The following is a 19,176-nucleotide window of genomic DNA, read 5'->3' on the forward strand; positions in this document are numbered from 1 at the left end:
CAAACTAAATACAACACCATTGCAATACTTGAATAGGGTTTACCTTTATAAACTCCATACAACATTCAAACTCATCAAAAACTGACACTAAACTCTACACTGCCTTCACCAGCTTCTTCACTAGGGTTTTGATAAGCATTAGGGTTTTTACAAGGCCTTTGGTCCTTTAATTGTTTATGAACATAAACCCTTGCTCTGACTAACAACTCTTATGATAGTATTATTCATTGTTTGGACAGATTTAGGGTGTGTACAAGGTCATATAAGGGATTATCAGATTCATAAGGTTTTCACAAAGGTTTATTTCCTTGTTACAAACTTCTAACAAAAATTGTAGGGTATACCTCTTGATTGCATCCTTAAAAACCCCCTAATACCTTGACATACCTCCACAAGGCACACATTTCACCAGGCTTCATAATGACTACACACCATTCGCATTTTATGTTGTCTTACAATGAGTTTGGTTATGACTATCCCCTTCTATTTGATCTTACTCATATAGAAGCTCTTGTGCAAATCTAACCCTTGTGTCATATTATTCTTTTCGTGGCATAAGGGGTATTCAACAATTCAATAAACCTAAAATGATGATGCAAATATGGAAAAGGTCATTGTAGGAGAAAATGAACATATCTCCTACACCTTGTAATGTTTGAGACACTTTTACATAGTCATACAAACCTTAAACTCAAACTACAAATTGTAACGTGTTCAACAACTTACCATTTTCATGAAAAGCTTAACTGAAATAAATCATTAAGATCTCCAAGTTATGAGGCATTACCTCAAATACATGATATTGAATGGAGGGATAAACAACCTACAAGAATTATAAGAGTTGATTTCATATACTTTAATCAAACCATTTTTTATGAATCCTCTTGACGACATCCTCATGGCTTCCAAGGCACATACACTTGGTATGCTTCATTCATAAGTTGGGACACCTAACAAGTTATGAAAGCTTGACAATTCACCTCGACTCGAACAAAAACAAAAACCTATATGGGACTTCAACAACTTAGACTCCTTTTCAAAATAAGACACCCTCTAAAAAGATGTATATGTGGAAATATTAATGTTTATGACAACCTTTGGTCTTCAAAGGATTCCTTGACCAAATAGAAAGATCCCTAAAAGACTTATCACATGAATAATGCTTGGAAGGATTAATGGATGACCCCCTTAAACATACCTAAAGACCCTTTATAACTAATTGAACCCGAGAAGACTCAAATTAGTCAACACTGGCATTCCATTACATAGCCAAAGTTGTCATGTATATATTTATTTAAGTCATCAAACTATGCATAGTCATGCATGGAAACACACAAGAAGTAATGCATAGTCTCATGTGGAAATACATGACACCAAAAGTTGTGTCAAAAACAAGTATCATTTACAAAGCACAAAGGTACTAATTATCATTATTTTTTAAGGTTTGCAAATCACTATAATCAACTTTCATTTACTTAAAAGGCAAGAGAGTAAAATGCACGAAACAAATAAAGAACATGAGCCAAACCCTACAAAATTTACAAATATAATATAAAAAATAGTTTAAAAAAAACCCTTTCACTCTCTTCCCACTAAATCTTCTCATGACAATCTTTCATTTATTTATATTTTTTTAATAATAAACAAGTTTTCCTCTTTCAGCAATGGAATATCACATCTCTTTCGCCCCATTGTAGTTTTGAGTAATAGATGGATTATCCTATCTTAGTAGAGTAATTCATTGAGTTGTAATTTTGAATAATAGATGTATTACATCTCACAAAAATGTTTCATTTAGTTGTACCTGTCAATAATAGAACACACTTTATTCAAATGTGTGGGGAGTTGTTAGTTCTTGCTTGCAAGTATAGCAACCCTATAGATTTAACTCGTGAATAATCAGCGCACTTCAAACCAATTAAAGTAATGTATTTTTCTTTCTGTTGTCTGGTATAGTATTTACCAAGATCAAGAAGCAGGCTAATTTCTGTGCATTTTTTAACAGTTTATTTCCATGATCATTGGCTGAGACTTTGAGATCTTATCACAGCCTTCACATTAATCAAGGATAATTTGACAAAATGACTTTCCGAGGCTGCAACTTGGTCCAACAGCCCTGCCCTTCGAACATGTGAAAACCAATCAAATTTCTAATCATTAATCTGATTTCAAATCTCTTTTATAAGACTTATCATGGGTGGGAGATATAATTTTCAATGTTATAACATGCAACATACATACCTCAAATGTATAACTAATAGTGTGTAAATAGTATAATAAGAGATAAACCTGCACCGACTAATGTATAACAAATACGTTCAATATTTTACTATGTTACTCCAAGTTTCTGTAGGGGGATGACAACGGGCAGGGGGCGTATTTTGGGGACAGGGATGGGAGGAAGCCATTTTTTAGGGGCCACAAGGGGACGGTTATTAAAAAAAGGGAAAATTTACAAATATAGAAAACGTCAAACATTCATATGATAGCATTGATAAGATAATTATCATAGAACCTTAACACATAATATTAAAATTCAGCTGAGATTTTATGATAATTGATTTAATACAAGCTAATGGTTTTATTTCCATTATCAGTAGAAAATTGGTTTTTCAATGAAGAGTTTTTATTTAGTAAAGAAAACAGCTCAGAAAAGCTAGAGAGGATATTGATTTTCTGTAGTTTGCAGAAAATGTATCATAGGCCTATATTTCATTAAGAAAATTCAGAATGTATTCGTAAGTTGAAGAGTAGAAATACGAGGCAAATCCCTCCACATAAAAAAGATCTCCTCAAAATGTAAGTCATGTTTGAAAGCCTTCAGTTTCCCATGTCTAAATGGAAATTCCTCGAAAGTTGTAGGAAGCTGTCCTCAAAAACTACCTCACTCCTAGACTCCGCATGAAAGGAAGTTTATTCAACCTAAAAACCAATATTAATATTTCCCTTGCAGCAAGGCAATACCAAAGCGAAACTTTTGGTGGAGGTTGACTAGTTTTGGAGCTTTCTAAGGAAAATTTGAGTAATTAGAAAGACTTTAAAAAGTTAATTTGCTATCGGTGAAATTTTGGAAAAGGAAAATCAGGAAATTTTGGAGTTCAACTGATAATGTAAATGAAAACAATAGAGCCATTATAAGACCTTTCTTTTCTTTCTTTTTTTTGGTGTGTTTTTTATTTCATATAATTTACCTTTTTGTTGGCTGGGTTGTAACTGTCCCCGGGACAGTAAGGGGATGTCTAGGTGTTCCCTCACCGTCACTGGGACTCTGCCATTTCTGGCAAATTTCAAAACATCCCAGGGAAGTTTTCAATAAAAATCGATTTTTGGGGTCAGCGTGGGACATTTTTGACCAGTCCCCACATCCCCAGGACATTTCCGACCAGAGATGGCCCCATTTTCGCCAGATACGCGTCGCTAGGTAACATAAATATTTTACCATTTTATTCAATACCAAAACAACTGCAAAACTTCACATGCAAAGCAAGAACTCTGTTGCTCCATGACTTTTGTTTTAGACATAAGCGTAACCTATAATCATGCGTAAAAGACACAACCAAGAAGTTATTGGCCTCCTTCTGACATCTAGATAGTTTTTGTTTCAACTTTAAAGAAATCAGATATGCCAATTGGCATAGTTCTAAAATATTAGAGATAGATCCTATGTTATCTATAAAATATTAACATGTAAACATATATTTCTTATTTTGAAATGGGAAGATTCTAAAATAATTATTGATTGTTATTAACAAATGAGAGGAATACTTCTTATATGAGCAATTACAGACCGATTGAAAACTAAAGACACAATAAAAAGATTCTAAATACTGACTAACAGAATAGAAAGTTACTAAAAACTAGCTAAACGACTTAATTGACCATTATAAGCTAAATATTACAATATTATTTTAATAGATTCACCACATATTTTATACTTGTTAAAAGATACTCATTCCTTCAAAATTTCTGGGATTAATCAGGGCTCCTTATTCAGATAATCAAGGACATCCAAATGATAAATCTTCACTCTAAACAGTTTTTTGAAGTTTTAAGAAAAGTAATCAGTTGCACGTAACATATCACCTGATGGTGTTTGCTATTGTTGAATTTGAATGCCTTAACGATCTCAAAATTCTCAAAGGTTTGGAAAATCCTTTCGTTGTTCCTTGTTTGATCCTCTGTACAGATCGCTCACTCATAATCTATACCTCTATTGACCTTCAAAGCAGACCTTACACGGACATGAAAATCAGCAATAATTTGTCTATTGCATTTCATTCTCAGTAATGGGTTGAAGAAGAAGGCATAGACTATCCGGTGGAACCACTCTACCCAATCACCAAGTGACATTTGATCTGCCTATTTCTGTACATTTGATAAAACTCAAATTGGATAGGTTCATGCTTATTATAATTTGCCAGCTCCCATAACCTTTGAGGATCACAACATGGGAGCCTGATCACCAGGTTTCAGCCTGGTCATGTTCACTATTAAGCAATCCAATTTATAGGTTGGCCACACCCTGATTGAGGCCTGAAAGACCAAAATTCCTTCGAATTTTAAACCTCGAAAGAAAATTGAAACAGGGACAATCAACCGTAATTGGTACACAAATATAAATAACAACCTGTGCTAAAAATCTACAGATACGAACTACTTGGAAAGGAGTACTCCACAATCCAGTAAATCAAGTGCGTTAAACAAATAAAAGGTCAATTTTATTGAGTTGAATGAAAGCTACAAAAATAATTGTAGGCATCAGGCTGATCTCAGTTCTCCACAATAAATTGGAGAAAAAAATTTCAAAGATTGAAACAAATATCTCAACTGACCTGTAATTGTTATTTATTATTTATCTTATTACAATATAATTTATTATCAAAATTTATAAGAAACCTGCCAAAACAATTGCGCTAATAGAAGCATTACTCTGATGGCCCAAGCATCTTCTCTGGTACAACCAATTCATCAAACTCCTCAGATGTAAGTACTCCAAGTTGCAAGGCAGCTTCCTGGTCATTGTAACAAAATATTAACATAAGTGGTCTTTATTCGTACAAGTTCATTACAAACTCACATAGTAAAAGAATAATCTCAAATAAATTATCCCGGATAATTAAGAACTTATACCTGCAAAATCAAACTACCATCTATGTTCAGAATTATTTATCCTCTTATTGCCTGTTAGGCATATTTATGCACAAATGAACAGTAGGATACAATTTGAAATTTGATGAGTTGTTTATTGCCATTTGCAATAGCAGCCATCACAACTCTAGTGCGGTGACTTAGTCTCAAGTCAGCTTGCCATTCTGGAGTGATTAGTTTTTTTGTAAGATTCCAGTACCTGTATGTGTTCATCTACAATGCCACACATTTTCAGTCTGATACTTCATATGTAGAGATATTTTCCTATACATTTCTACGTCACAAAAGGATGTCTGTTCTGTTGTAACTATTGTGCAAAATGCCAAAATATTAAATGACTGATATGGGGACATCGGTACTTGTCAAATGATAGTTCAGCAATCGATGTCTGGGGCAATTTTCACCATCAGGATGCCATCAAAAACAACCAAAAGCTACACAATAAAAATAGTTGCTGTGACATATCTAAGAGCTGCTGCTAGTTTCTTTACATCCCACTGAACAAAATCCATTTTGCCTGATTTTCTTACTAGGCTTTTGACCTGTAAGCTTTAGTTGGATTTGTTTCAGAGCCATATAATTTTTAGATATTATGGAGATCTTTTTGATGGAAGACTTCATCTTGCAAAATATATTGTGCAGTTTTATTGTTATTCAGGACTTTCAAATAACATAGAGAGCAAAATATCGAAAGATTATGACATCAATGCCACTGTTTCTCCCTTAAAGTTTGAACTTATTTCTTTTTCCACATTCAATTACATCTACCCAAGAAGGATTACAGATGTAGGCATAAGGAGAGAGATTATAACTTCAATGCCACTGTTTCTCCTGTAAAGTTTAAACTTATTTATTTTTCCACTTCAATTAAATATACCCAAGGACGGATAGAGATGCAGATATATTCTGGAACTAATGCATTTTGTGATTACTATTGATTAGACTTCATAAATTCAACTAGACAGTTTTCCATGTTGGAATTCACTTCATGTAATGTCCCATTTTGGGATATACCTGATTTTTGCCCAAAAATAACAATTCCAACAAATGCAATTTATTTACAAATAGAATTTTCTAATAAAATTACATAATTGTAAAGCCAATTTAGAGAAAATCCTAATTTAGGTCTTAGAAACAATATTAATTAACATCAAAGCATTAATATCATGAATCTATGAGCGTATACAAATAATCTTTATTAAAATGAAAGTATCCTAAAATCATTCATATCTATTTCATAGCTTATTCCCATAGTCAACCATATCAGGAATCCGATGGAAAAGCTTGATAGGACGTCAGCAGACTGTCTTCCTCAACCAAGCTCAAGGGAACTGAATGAACCTCCAATCCATTTGGCCCCTTGGCCCACAAGTATGGCAGAACCTACAATCCATCCATCTCGGGGTGGCGTACTTGATGAGGGAAGACCAGCATTGCTGCATCTTCCTATAAAATGTTTCACATTGATTCCAAACATGGTTGCTGATGGAAATTAGGTAAATAATTACTTATCCTATATTTCTTGATGGATTGGCAATTTAATCATATAAGTAAGACTTAAAAGCTTCCTATCAGATTTATGTTGAAATAAATAAATAAATACAATAATACTTGCATACCAATTATTTCCCTCAATATTATAGACTATTGTTAATAATTTCTAACTCAGGTTTATTTCTGAATTCTTATCCAATTCAAACTTGATCATTTGATGCCCACAAATGGATTGGTCTCCCCCTTTAACATTTTCAACGGTGGGATGAATAGTCACCACCTTTATTACCATCACAACCCTTAACAAAGCGTGCATCAATTCAATCACTGCCTTAAAACATTTCACTGACTCATCCCTTTTGGTAAATAGCTCCATTTTATCCTAGTCAGCCTCTAAACATTATTCATGCCTAGGAAAAATAATTATGAGTCGGCCTCTAAATGATATTTATGCTGTCGCCTGGGATTATTATAGATTGGGGCTGTGACTTGTTTGGTGAGCAGTGTCTTATGGCGAGGGCATGACACTTCAAGAGAGAGGACAATGCACATGACCAAGCATTATACACATACAAAGGTCACCTGTTGTTTGTCCAATTTGTGTTTCCATATATTATTGTTCACAACTTCAACATGTGACCAAATATTCATTCATATTTTAAATAAATTACATGTAGTTCTAGACAATTTCAAAAAATAAACTCTCAATTGAACTCCAATGTAATCCATCCATATCATCAAAGATTCAAAAGCTATCACCATCAACAGCTAAGAGATTTGCATAACAAGTCTGAGCTATAGTACTTTGATCTCCGTCCAAAAGATCAAATAAAAAGGAGATCTAACATTTATTTTTTAGTGTATGAATACAATACTACAATTCCTGTGACCTAGAACTTAGTAGTGATCCACAGAACAACCCACCTTAATGGAGTTTCAATGTGCATTGTGTTAAAATAGTTAAGCAAGCAAACCGAGAAAGGCTAAGTTACACAGTACTTCTCCCTAGGGTATCAGTCTTGTACTCAACTGGTCTAGGTTCCGGTCATGCAACAAGAGTGGTATGAGAGTGTCAGGGTCTGGCCCTGCCACCCCTTGGCACTCGCAAGCAGTTTCACCATTGATAGTCACATATTTCCAAAACAAAAAGTTCAAAACAACTTTTTCAAATAATTTTAACATTAAAATATTTTTTTTAAATAACAAAAAAGTACCTAAAACCCAAAGATGCTCCCATATTATAAGATGTTTGACAAAAACAAACCTATTTCATACATACTCATTCTTATTTTGCCATTTTTGCATTTTAAAGATTGCTAGTATTTTGTACGGAGAACAATTGCAAAGTGCTAGGGGGGAGAATCTAGCTTGCACAAAGGACGCCTCTTGATATAAGTTGAGTAGTTTAACAAATTCTTTCAGATTTTTAATTAAAAAAATTCTAAATTCTAAAGATTTTTTTTCTTTTTTACAAAAAACAAGTTTCATAATTTTTCAAAATGTTTTTTGATGTTTGTTTTGAATTTGAAAGTTTATTACTTTTATTAGTCTATACATATTGTAGAGTTGCATTTTTTTCGATTTAAAATTTTGTATTTTCTTATAACAATAATCTATTTAGAATGGCTACTAGTTTAAGTTTAGTGGGTCTTGTGGTAAATAAACAATTTATATATGATCAACCATCTCCTCTATGAAAATATGTTACAATGTTCTAACAACTTCCAAGAGGTGGGGCTTTTATTTAGAATTGTAATCAATGTGAAATCCAATATAAGAGCTCATGTAGTCGAGTGAAAGCTCACTTATGTGCTGAATGGGTGTGTAATTACTAATTAGAATACGTTAATGGCCAAACAAGAAGGGGTTGCCAAAAAAACAAATTATGGCATCCATTACAGAACAAAAAGAAGCTAATGTTGTGAGTGAAAGGAAATTAAAGTCTCATCCTTTATCAAAAAAACATCACTGAAGCCACCTATAGATTCTCCTTCAATAATAGCCTTCCAACATCCTTTCTTGGGGACACCATCTATCCAAGATGAAGATCCCTCTCCTTTCTATAAAAGAGGCCAAATTGGTTAAAGCATTTCAGAATAAGCAAGAAGTTGCAGATGAAAAAAATGAACATTGCATTTACATCAATGGTCTTCCTTTCTAGTGAGATCAGCATATTGGCAAGAAATGGTGGTGGCAATTAATAATACACCCTCTAGCTAAATAAGTCCTGGGTATGAAAAGGTTTGCACCACCTTATTGGCAGAAGAAAAAAAAGGTAGAGACATCACTAAAACCAACTAGAAATTCATGGAAAGATAGCCAAAAACAACTAAAAAATTGCAATGTCCACCAAAGGGACAATGTTTTTTAAGGCAGTTGATTACGAGGGAAGGTCAAGGATGTGAAATTCATTTTCAAAATCCTCATTGAGTCTATAGAGATTGTGGGTGCTGATAACGTTGTCCAAATCATTACACACAATGCAAAAACTTGCAGGGCATTAGCTCTTTTGGTTGAGATAAGATACGTCCACATTTTTTGAACATTATGTACCATACACTCTCTTAACTTAGTGATGCAAGCGATTGACACTTAAATACAGTGGGTGAAAACTATATACACTGAAAGTGAGGAGATTCAAATGTTTGTGACAAACCACCATATGTCACAAGTCATCTTTAGGGATTTCTCAAATTTGGAGTTATTGAAGGAAAATTTAATTTACTTATATTTAAATGTGTCATATTTACCTGCATTTTAATGTGTTGTTAACTTATTATTTACACAACTTTAGGCTGTCAAGACTCAATTCGCATCATACAAGTCGTTTTGAGATGACTTGTGATGGTGCAAGAGGCATTGGGTGCCATGGTCATCAGCCACCAATGGAGAACTTAAAAGCAATCAAATTCAAAGGGACCAAAAGGTCAAGTCATTGATATGGATGATGATTGGTAGGCTTGTGTGGACTATATCTTGAGTTTCACCGAGCCTATCATGAGTATGATCAGGTTTGCTGATATAGATTGGCCATGTTCTTTTAGGGAATGACCCTGAAGAAAGATTAGTCTATCATATATATGATGGATGATAATGTGTAATGGATAGATGGATAGATATGCTTTTCTACAATCTCATTTTCTAAAAAAATGAATTCTTGTGTGACCATTCCACTTGATCTTAGACAAGGGCCATATTATGGTGTGCAAACTATTATAAGTATGGACGAAGATTGTCAAACCATAACGAAGAAGATAGCAATAGGCTCAAAGTTAGTTGTAAGAGGACAACTACCCCATGGGATACAAATAGCATTGATGGTGGCCCACGAGAAGCAAGGCCAAAATATTTGATCCAAATCAATGTAGAGTAAACTGATATGGATCAAGAAGATGGTAATGGAAACCACTAGGACCTTAGGATGAGCAAGGGAAGGACAAGCAGGTTACAACTTATGGGATAAAAAAGGTGTTATTTGGAAAAGAAACAAATACTAAAGTTATCATTTACCTTCAATGTTGTTCCCTCCTTATGGGCTTTCTTTGCAGTCGCTGCTGCTTTATCATAACCAATTTTCTGGAAAAAGAAAACATCAAAGTGGAAATCTTAGAAACACAAAAATCCTGACCAACCATAAGCATCAGGATGTTGTTTACATCAAAAACAAAATTGGCAGGGAAATGCCTTAATTAAACAGACAAACTTACGGGATTCAAAGCTGTAACAAGCATCAATGACTGCACAAAATCAGACACAAGTCAACTTCTTGCAATATAAATGGCTAAATAAGTGTGTTGACTTAAACTAATATACAATTTAAAAGCTACATCGAGAACAGTATGGCGCTTACCTCCCGCACAAGTTGTGCTATTCTTTGATTATTGGCCTGAATTCCCCGTACACAATTCTTTTCAAATGAAGTCACCGCATCTCCAAGCAATCTCAAAGACTGTACAAAGCACTAGATTAAAAACTTCAAGCCCTCTATCTACCCCTGGTAGACTTTGAAATTTACCAACACTAGACATGAACCAGTTTATCCATACATTTCATTTACTGAGGTTTCTATAAGCAAATCATTCATACTAAATAAACTATTGGAATCGATCTAAGATGCTAAATCCATTATTGAAGTACAAAATAAAAACAGAGAAATATAAAATAACAAAAACAGTAAAATACAGGACAACAATACCCGAAGTAAAGCACTTGCAATCAATGGCTTGTACACATTGAGCTCAAAGTGTCCATTTGATCCTCCCACTGTAATTGCGACATGATTTCCCATAACCTACAAGCCACATTGCCCTCTAGTGGATTAGCTAAATTTCCAAAAAAAAAAAAGAAGGATTTTGTTTGCTACATTGGAAAAGAAAAAAGTAAGTACATAAAAACTAATGATTTGTATTTCATAAAATTGAAATTATACTAATGTCCATAAAAGACCAAAACAGGCCAGCAGCACTTGAGTGCATCAGCAAGCAAGAATAACAATGCAAATTCCTACTAAGAGAAGCTCTAACTTGCACAAGTAAGAAAAAGTTCAAAGGAAGTCCCATACAGTAAAGAAAAAACACAGGGCAAGACAAAATAAAGAGGACAAAGAACTATGAAATCGGTGGATCCATGCTCAAAGATAAAGTTCATTAAGATTTAAAGTGAAATATATATTATGAATAGGATGTTTATCTGATAGTATTTAATGCTACTACAAAGATTGTGTTGTGGCACAGTGAAAATTCATTATGCTTTCTAAATATGGAATTAAAACATCATACTCACTTTTAGCGCAAAATTTAAATAGATTTATATCATACACATTGAAGTGAATGCAAAAAAAATTACCAAACACATTGTGTATTCCATTGTGAAGTCCAACCAACACAACCTTTCGGCAACTTCAACTATTCACATTCCATGATATTGTGAGACTACATTTTTCAATGTTGAGTTTGATTAAAAACTATGAAAGAAAGCTTTGGTCATTGATGAATATTAATGTAATTGCTGCGATTAATAAGAGATTAATACCCACTGTTCCCGTTGATGTAGCCAAAATTGATTACCCACGTAAATTTATGTATCTCTGTGCGTTTGATGTTTTTTCATATCTGTTTAATTTTCTGCAGATCTGTATTATTCTGGTTTGTCTTGCTTATTTTAACAATTGGTATCAGAGCATACGAGCTTTCGAAAAATCGCTTACATAGAAGAAGATATTAAAGTATTTATTATATTATTAATGATCATTAGTTAGTCTTTAGTTACTTTTAGATTGTTTCTAATTTAGTCATTTGTTCACGATTGTTTCATTTAGAAACATCATTCTGTAATTGCCTATATGTACCCTTTCATCTTCATTAATTCGATAATGCAATTACCATTTCATGGTATCAGAGCCACTTGAAAAAATTTGGCAAATTTTTTAGAACAAAAATTTGTGGATGATCCTAAACTTGTTTCAGACGTTTTTTCATCGATTTTTTAAAAAGAAAAACAGAAGTTTTTTTTTTAATTAAAATCCCTGGGTCGTGTTAAGGTTTTTTCGCAGGTTTGTTTGAAAGTGGAAAATCGAGGGTTTTCTTCACCTGGAAATCGCAAATCTGACAAAAGCAATCTAGTTCGTTGAAAAGTTCACAAATTTGTCTAGGGGGTTGAGCTTAGTTGGTTAAAGCATTGAGTTCTCAATGTGGAGACCCAAGTTCAACTCCCAAGAGGGACATCTTTGTGGAATTCTAAGTTGTGACTCTTGGTCTTCCATTGGTTGTATTCACATTGTTTAAAGTGGATTTCTAAGTTGTGACCCTTGGTCTTCCAATTGTTGTTTCTAGTTTGGTGCTCGAAAGGAGCTTGTATTTGTAATAAGCTTGCTCAAAAGGAGCTGGTATTTGTAATAAGTTTGTAATTGTTCTATGATACTTAATACCAAAAAAAAGTTCACAAATTTGTTGTGAATTTTAGAGGAAATCGTGGGCTGGAAATCAAAAACGTTTTTCATGGGTAGGTAGACTTTTTCCTCTGTGTTTTCCTTTGCAACTCATAGGTTCAAGGGTTTTTTGGGCCGTTTTTTCGCATCGCCTCTGCATATCGTGACACGTCTAGAGGCAGTGACGTTTTCTCAATATTATTTTGTTGCGACACAATTTTCTAGTTTTTTATCCCTGCGCGACGATTCTTTCTTCCTTCCACGACGACTTCTTTTGCATGCATTGGCTTTGTGTGTTTTGTAAGCCTAACGACAAGTTTTCTATGCGCAATGGGTGGGATTATTTTCAACGAAAAAGTTTTTACAAAAAATTGTGGATTCGACCTAGGGTTTCTGCACAATTTTTCCAAACTCATGGGCCTTTTCACGGTTTTTTCTGGGTTTCAATAGCTGCGGCTAGGGTTTGGGGAAAAAAAATCATAAGCACGGCTAGGGTTTTTGTTTTTGATATTTTTTCCTTAAAAAACTCGTATAGTTTTTGTTGCATGTGTGTGAGGGTTTCAAAACAGTGCCTCAGAATTTGTGCTCACTGAACGGTTTTGACAGATTTATTACCAAAAAAATCAAATTTTCAAAAATCAAAGTTTGTTGCTACAGTTTTACCTCGTTTTTTGTGCATCGAAAAGCGGGAGGGATGGTGTCATTGAACAACATCATGTTGGAAAATAATCAACACTTCATCGACAAAAACTACAACACGTGGAAACAGCGAATGCTCACAATATTTGAATACCGTTGTCTAGACCAAGTTGTTTTGGGTACGACTCCTCGTTCAATGGTGGCATGAAAAGACCAAGACAAGTACAATGACTGCAATCAAGAAGCAGTTATGCTCATCAAACATGCTTCCATAAGTGCCATCTGACAAGTTATTTTTAGAGATTTGGACACATCTGAAGGATCTCCATGAGACATCAAACAAAAGCCGAACATTCTTTCTAAAGAATATGTTGTTTTCCATCATGATGGATGATAAGAAGTCTCTACAGGAGCATCTTACAAAGATCAAGGATATTCACGATCAGCTGGAAGCTATTGGTCACAAGATGGAGGAAGAAGACATGGTGGTGATCACTCTCAAAAGTTTACCACGCTCGTATGAACAATTTATAGAAACACTCAACATTACATCCACGAATTTTGACTTGAAGTTTCCTGAACTATGCGGAAAACTTTTGCAACAGGAAAGGTGGAAACAACATTTTGGGAGCAGCAACAAATCATCCACTATAGAACAAGCCTTCATTGCCAAAGGCAAGGACAAAGGCAAAGGCAAGTCCTTTCAGCCAAAAGGACAGAGCAAACCTAAGAACAACTCCAAGAAGGTTATTACATGTCACTATTGTGGTAAGCTTGGCCACATGAAGAAGCAGTGCAGAAAACAGTTAGCTAATGAGCAATCCAACTAAGGAGGGTCTCGACCGAAGGCCCATGTTGCAGAGCACACTAAGCAAGAGTCTACATTTTACGCTTTAATGGCCAAAAGACCAACAGACCATGTTAAGTCATCTACCTGGTACGTTGATTCTGGAGTTGCAGAGCACACTAAGCAAGAGTCTACTTTTTACGCTTTTATGGCCAAAAGACCAACAAACCATGTTAAGTCATCTACCTGGTACGTTGATTCTGGAGTTTCATAGTCTGTGCTTCACAGCTCTTCAATGCTAATTGTTTGACATGCTAATCCATTGACTACATATCATTTCAATATATGATTGTTATCATTTTTCTGGCATTATCTCATACAAATAATGCCTTTATAGATCAAAAAAGTCTTATGCATCTAATCTAGTACCCTTATGAATATTGATTTCCTTATATTCTATACAAATATATTTTCGTCCATTGACATTCTACAGCTTTCTTTATCATTCAATAAGTTCACGTGAGATGAGAAATTAAAGGGCCTTACCCCAAAAACACTCCTACGTTACAACTTCAATTTGTAGGATCAAATAAGCAAGAGATAAACCAAATGCTCAATGTCCTTTTTGAAGGTTAGATCAACACCTTTGCTTTTCTATTTAGTTACAGATGGTTCTCAATTTCTTGTATTTATCAAGAGTGTAATGGTTGTTTATTGCCCTTATCTTGGATCAAACAAGCTATCTCAAAGGACCCATGTCAAGAAAAACTGAAAATTTTGAAGTTCTCTCTAAGAGCCATTGAGACAACAGAACTGAACACATTTTTAACTAGCTAGTAGAATTGCAAGAAATCCACAAGCTAGCATATCATATGGTATTGACTTATATTAAGTTTCAATACTTCACGTAGTTTGTCTAAAACATAGAGGTACAACCAATCACATATTAGACACATTTTAATAGTTTGCATAACACTAGATTATGTTCATGATAAGAAAAACAACATATCAATTAAATGCTATCAACTTCTGATTAAAAGCTTATTTTAGTGTCCCCATTTTACTCAATATTGTTTCGTGAGTTTTTGGCCACTTTTTGAGTTTTTCCATAAGCTTCTAAGTGTGCTAAGGAGAACTCCAAACTTCTTGAAGGATGCAAGTTCAATATTTCTAGGCTTTTGTTTGTGGCATTAACCTTAGTTGGCATTATTGATCATTGTGATGCTTTCAAAAGTGCTTTGAGACTCCTAGAGTGTTCTCCAAACCTTTTAGAGAGCACATCTATTTTTTTATAAGTCACCCAATTGGCTTCGATCACCATCCTACATCTTCAATATCATCCCAGTGTGATCAGAATTTGATTCCAATTCAATTTCAGTAGTTCCTGCAACTTGGGAAAGTTATAAAATAATTAATTCATATTTCACTAATGTTGTCTAGTGTTCAGAAATAATAAAAGGACAACTTAGCGTAACAGCTCATTGCTAAGGTAATAAAATGTTTTAAAAGTTGGATACCTAGTTGAGGGTACCTTAGAAAATGAAATGTTATTATTATTTCAAAATGGTCATTTTTCAAGGAAAAAGGGAATTATTATAATTTTTAAACTGCAAATTTTCTCCAAAAAGTTATAAAAGGAGGTGTGGGGCTCAATTGTGTATATGCTGAAGATTTCTTATGTTGTTGCGTTATTGGATTGAACCAGGGTGTTCTTCCATGGTTCTTTAAGGATGAAAACCCTCACGGGATTCCTAGTTTTGAATTTGAAAGATAATCCCTGACTAGTTGGAGTGATTGTATTCAGGAATCACACTATGTTTCAACAAAGTTTCTGGATTTTTTAGGTTTGGAATGAATATTTTGATGTTTCAGATTTCGTCAGGTTTGGTGAAGGTATTGCTTCCAATTTTTTTGCAGTTTATTGCATTGGTGATTGAAGGGTTTCAACATTACTAATTGTACCTGTAACTTGCACGTAGTACACTAATTTGTTCTTTTGGGGCTCACAGTTTGTAAGTGATGCTCAATCTAACCTAGCCGCTCATATTGGAGTCATTTCCTAGTCTCGCTATGGAATTTGGAGCTTGTGAGTAAGTTTTGGACAAGTTGTACAGTTTGGGATTAAAGTTATACCTTATATCAGCTACGTGTGGGAGTTGGAGGTTGAACTTGAAATAAAAAAACAACGTACTTTATTGAACGAATAACAAGCCTTTTAGAGGTAATTACAAGGCGGTTGTCCCAAACTAGGACTAACCATTAAACTAACTCTAAAAATAGAAACTCCCAGTTCTATCACGAAGTCTCTAAAATATAACTAGCTCTAAAAATATAATTGAATGACCATTAATAAACAAACACAACTAAAAATAACAATTAAATATTCTAATACCCTCCCTTAAAGGTCATTCTATCAACTACCCAACCGATGACAAAATTTGCTTATCAAAAAGCATAGAAGGTTGACTCCTCTTCAGAATGCTCTGCGACATGATTTTGCTCTTGCTCTTAAGACCCTCTCTAGTTGGACTTCTGATCAGCCAACCTCTTTTTGCAGAACCTCCGAATATGTCCAAGTCCACCACAATAGTGACAAGTGATTTCTTCTTGAACCCCTCCTCAAGGTTGCGTTGTCCTTTCTACGGAGTGGACTCGCCTTTGCCTTTGTCCTTGGCAATAAACACCTGTTCCACACTGGCCATGTCAACGCTACTATCAAACTGTTGTCTCCACTTGGCTTGCTACAATGGCTTATTGCACAACGCATCAAACTTCAAGTCAACATTTGTGGACATAATGTTGAGCATCTCAATAAAGTGTTTGTAGGATCTAGGCAGGCTCTTCAGTGTGATCACCACCGTATCCCCTTCCTCCATCTTGTGACCAATAGCCTCCAATTGGTCACGAATATCCTTGATCTTCGCAAGATGTTCCTATAGTGACATCTTCCCATCCATCATAATTGAGAGCGTGTTCTTCAGAAAGAACGCTTAGCTCTTGTGGGATGTCTCATGAAGATTCTTCAAGTGATCACAAATCTCATTAGCTTTCTTGCCTAATGGCACTTCTAGAAGCATCTCATTGGTGACTGATAACTTCAGCAACATAACTGCTTCTCAATTATGCTCATCAAACTTGGTTTGGTCATCGCCCACCATTGCAGGACGAGTTTCTTTACCCAGAACAATGTGGTCAAGGCACCAGTACTCAAAAGTAGAAAGCATTCACTGCTTCCAAGTATTGCAATTCTTGTCATTGAAGCGCTAACTACCTTCCAACATGATGTTGGTCAACTATGCCATCCCTCCCATTTTCTTATGCACGAAAAACAAGGCAAACTCGAGCTTCAAAAGAGGCTGTTTTTTTGTCAAAAACCAAGCAAACACCTTCAGCAACAACTGGTGCAAACTTCAAAAAATCTGATTATCAGGTCAAAACTAGTCTAGCACAAATCTTAAGATGCTGAAAAATAGGCACAAAACCCTAGCACAAAATCCAATGTGCGGGTTTCTAAAAACCCAAAAACTTTTTTTGAAAACACAAAAAAAAATTGGAAACCTAGGTCATATTGAAGGAACCCAAAAAAAAATTAGAGCAACTGAAACCCGAGGCGCTGGTCAGAAAAACCCTAGGCGTTGCCGGCAAAAACCTTAGGCAATAAAAAAGCATGCCCTAAGTCGCACACCCAGAGAAGTCCAACAAACCCTTGTCACGGAACTAAAACGGCCTATGAAAAAAAAATCAAAAATTGCATGCCCAAAAAAAAATCCCAAAAATTGTGTCCGTCAGAAAAGTCTGCAGGTCGTGCAAAAATATAGGCCCGCAAAGTGCAAACAAATAGCAAACAAGTCGCAACCCAGCAAAAAAATTGCATGTCCGAAATACATGCACTTGTCGCAAAAAATCGTGAACAGAAACCCACGCCAAAAAAAGAACATCCTGATCTGAAGCGTGCAGGAATAAAACACAAAAAAAGTGGCCACAGAAAAATGCAACCTGCAAAAAAACCACGAAAAAACTGTGATTTTTACAGACGCCAAACCCACGAAAATGAGAAAAAAAAACCGCGTGGGAGTCAGGAGTAGAGCTGTCCACAAACGTGATTTTCAGAGGTAATAAAACCCTCACATCAGTACCCTTCATGATCCGAAAATAAACAAAACTGTTGAACTGGAAATCTTTTCCACCAGATTTTTTCATAAAAATCAGAAAAAAAAATTTGGAAATAAATTGCAGGTAGCTAGGGCACAAGAAATTTTTAATGGCTCGTCGCCCACTCTGATACCATGAAAAAAAAACAGCGTACTTTATTGAACGAATAACAAGCCTTTTATAGGCAAATTACAAGGTATTTATTTAATTGATCCCACTTCCTCTATTAATTAAAACAATATTTAATTATTTAATTAATTCATTAGCCTTTTATACCCATGACACATGTCATTCATCTCTTAATTCCTACTCTACCTACCCTCTCAGATTTTATGTGTGCACAAGAGCTCAACAAAAAATGGAAATGTGGTTGATAGCTTGATCGCATAAGATTGATTAGAATGATTATTGAACGAATAACAAGCCTTTTATAGGCAAATTACAAGGCGGCTGTCCAAATTGGGACTAACCGTTAAATTGACTCTAAAAATAGAAACTCCCAGTTCTATCACGAAGTCTCTAAAAATATAACTAACTCTAAAACTATAACTGAATGACCATTAATAAACACACACAGCTAAAAAATAACAATTAATTATTCTAATAGAACTGTTGCTGTTTAGGGTGTTAATTTTCATTATTTGGAGTTGCCATAAGTGGAATGCAGGTTAAATGCCTTGCTGGAATGAAGAAAGCACTTCAATGAAGATTATTGCCTTTCCTTGGTTGCTGTTCTCACAAGTTATCCCCTGTTTTCAGTTCCATAAGTTCTAAAAATTAAATCAACCTGATTTGTTATCTGCTGGCTAAGGTTTTGAGGTTGGTTTGAAGTCTTTTTTAGAGTGTTGTATGCTAAATCTCAGTTTGAGGAAGGTTCCTTGCATTGGTATGATATTTGAGAGTGAATGGTGATCTGTGTGATGTATATTAAATCTGTAAGTTGTTGTCTCCTGCATTTTGAGGCTGATTGGTAGTGCTGGGTGAGTGTGAGGCTATGTAGTAACCTTTGGAGGTATTTTTTGTGGGATTG

At 34.8% G+C, this 19,176-nt stretch overlaps 1 protein-coding gene across 2 annotated transcripts in view; it reads right to left on the reverse strand.

The window, feature by feature from the left end:
* Window positions 1-4,696: 4,696 nt before the first annotated feature.
* Window positions 4,697-19,176, reverse strand: part of LOC131027215 (fumarate hydratase 1, mitochondrial) — a 62,422-nt gene continuing 47,942 nt past the window's right edge. For both annotated transcript variants that reach the window (XM_057957221.2, XM_057957220.2), the window contains exons 14-18: window positions 10,838-10,933; window positions 10,493-10,591; window positions 10,350-10,379; window positions 10,153-10,218; window positions 4,697-5,012 (exon numbers count right to left, since the gene is read on the reverse strand). In XM_057957221.2, coding sequence (XP_057813204.1) covers window positions 4,926-5,012; window positions 10,153-10,218; window positions 10,350-10,379; window positions 10,493-10,591; window positions 10,838-10,933 — 378 coding nt within the window. In that variant the 3' untranslated portion in view covers window positions 4,697-4,925. The remainder of the gene's footprint in view (window positions 5,013-10,152; window positions 10,219-10,349; window positions 10,380-10,492; window positions 10,592-10,837; window positions 10,934-19,176) is intronic.

This window comes from Cryptomeria japonica, chromosome 2 (genome assembly GCF_030272615.1).
Source record: "Cryptomeria japonica chromosome 2, Sugi_1.0, whole genome shotgun sequence".
NCBI lineage: Eukaryota > Viridiplantae > Streptophyta > Pinopsida > Cupressales > Cupressaceae > Cryptomeria > Cryptomeria japonica.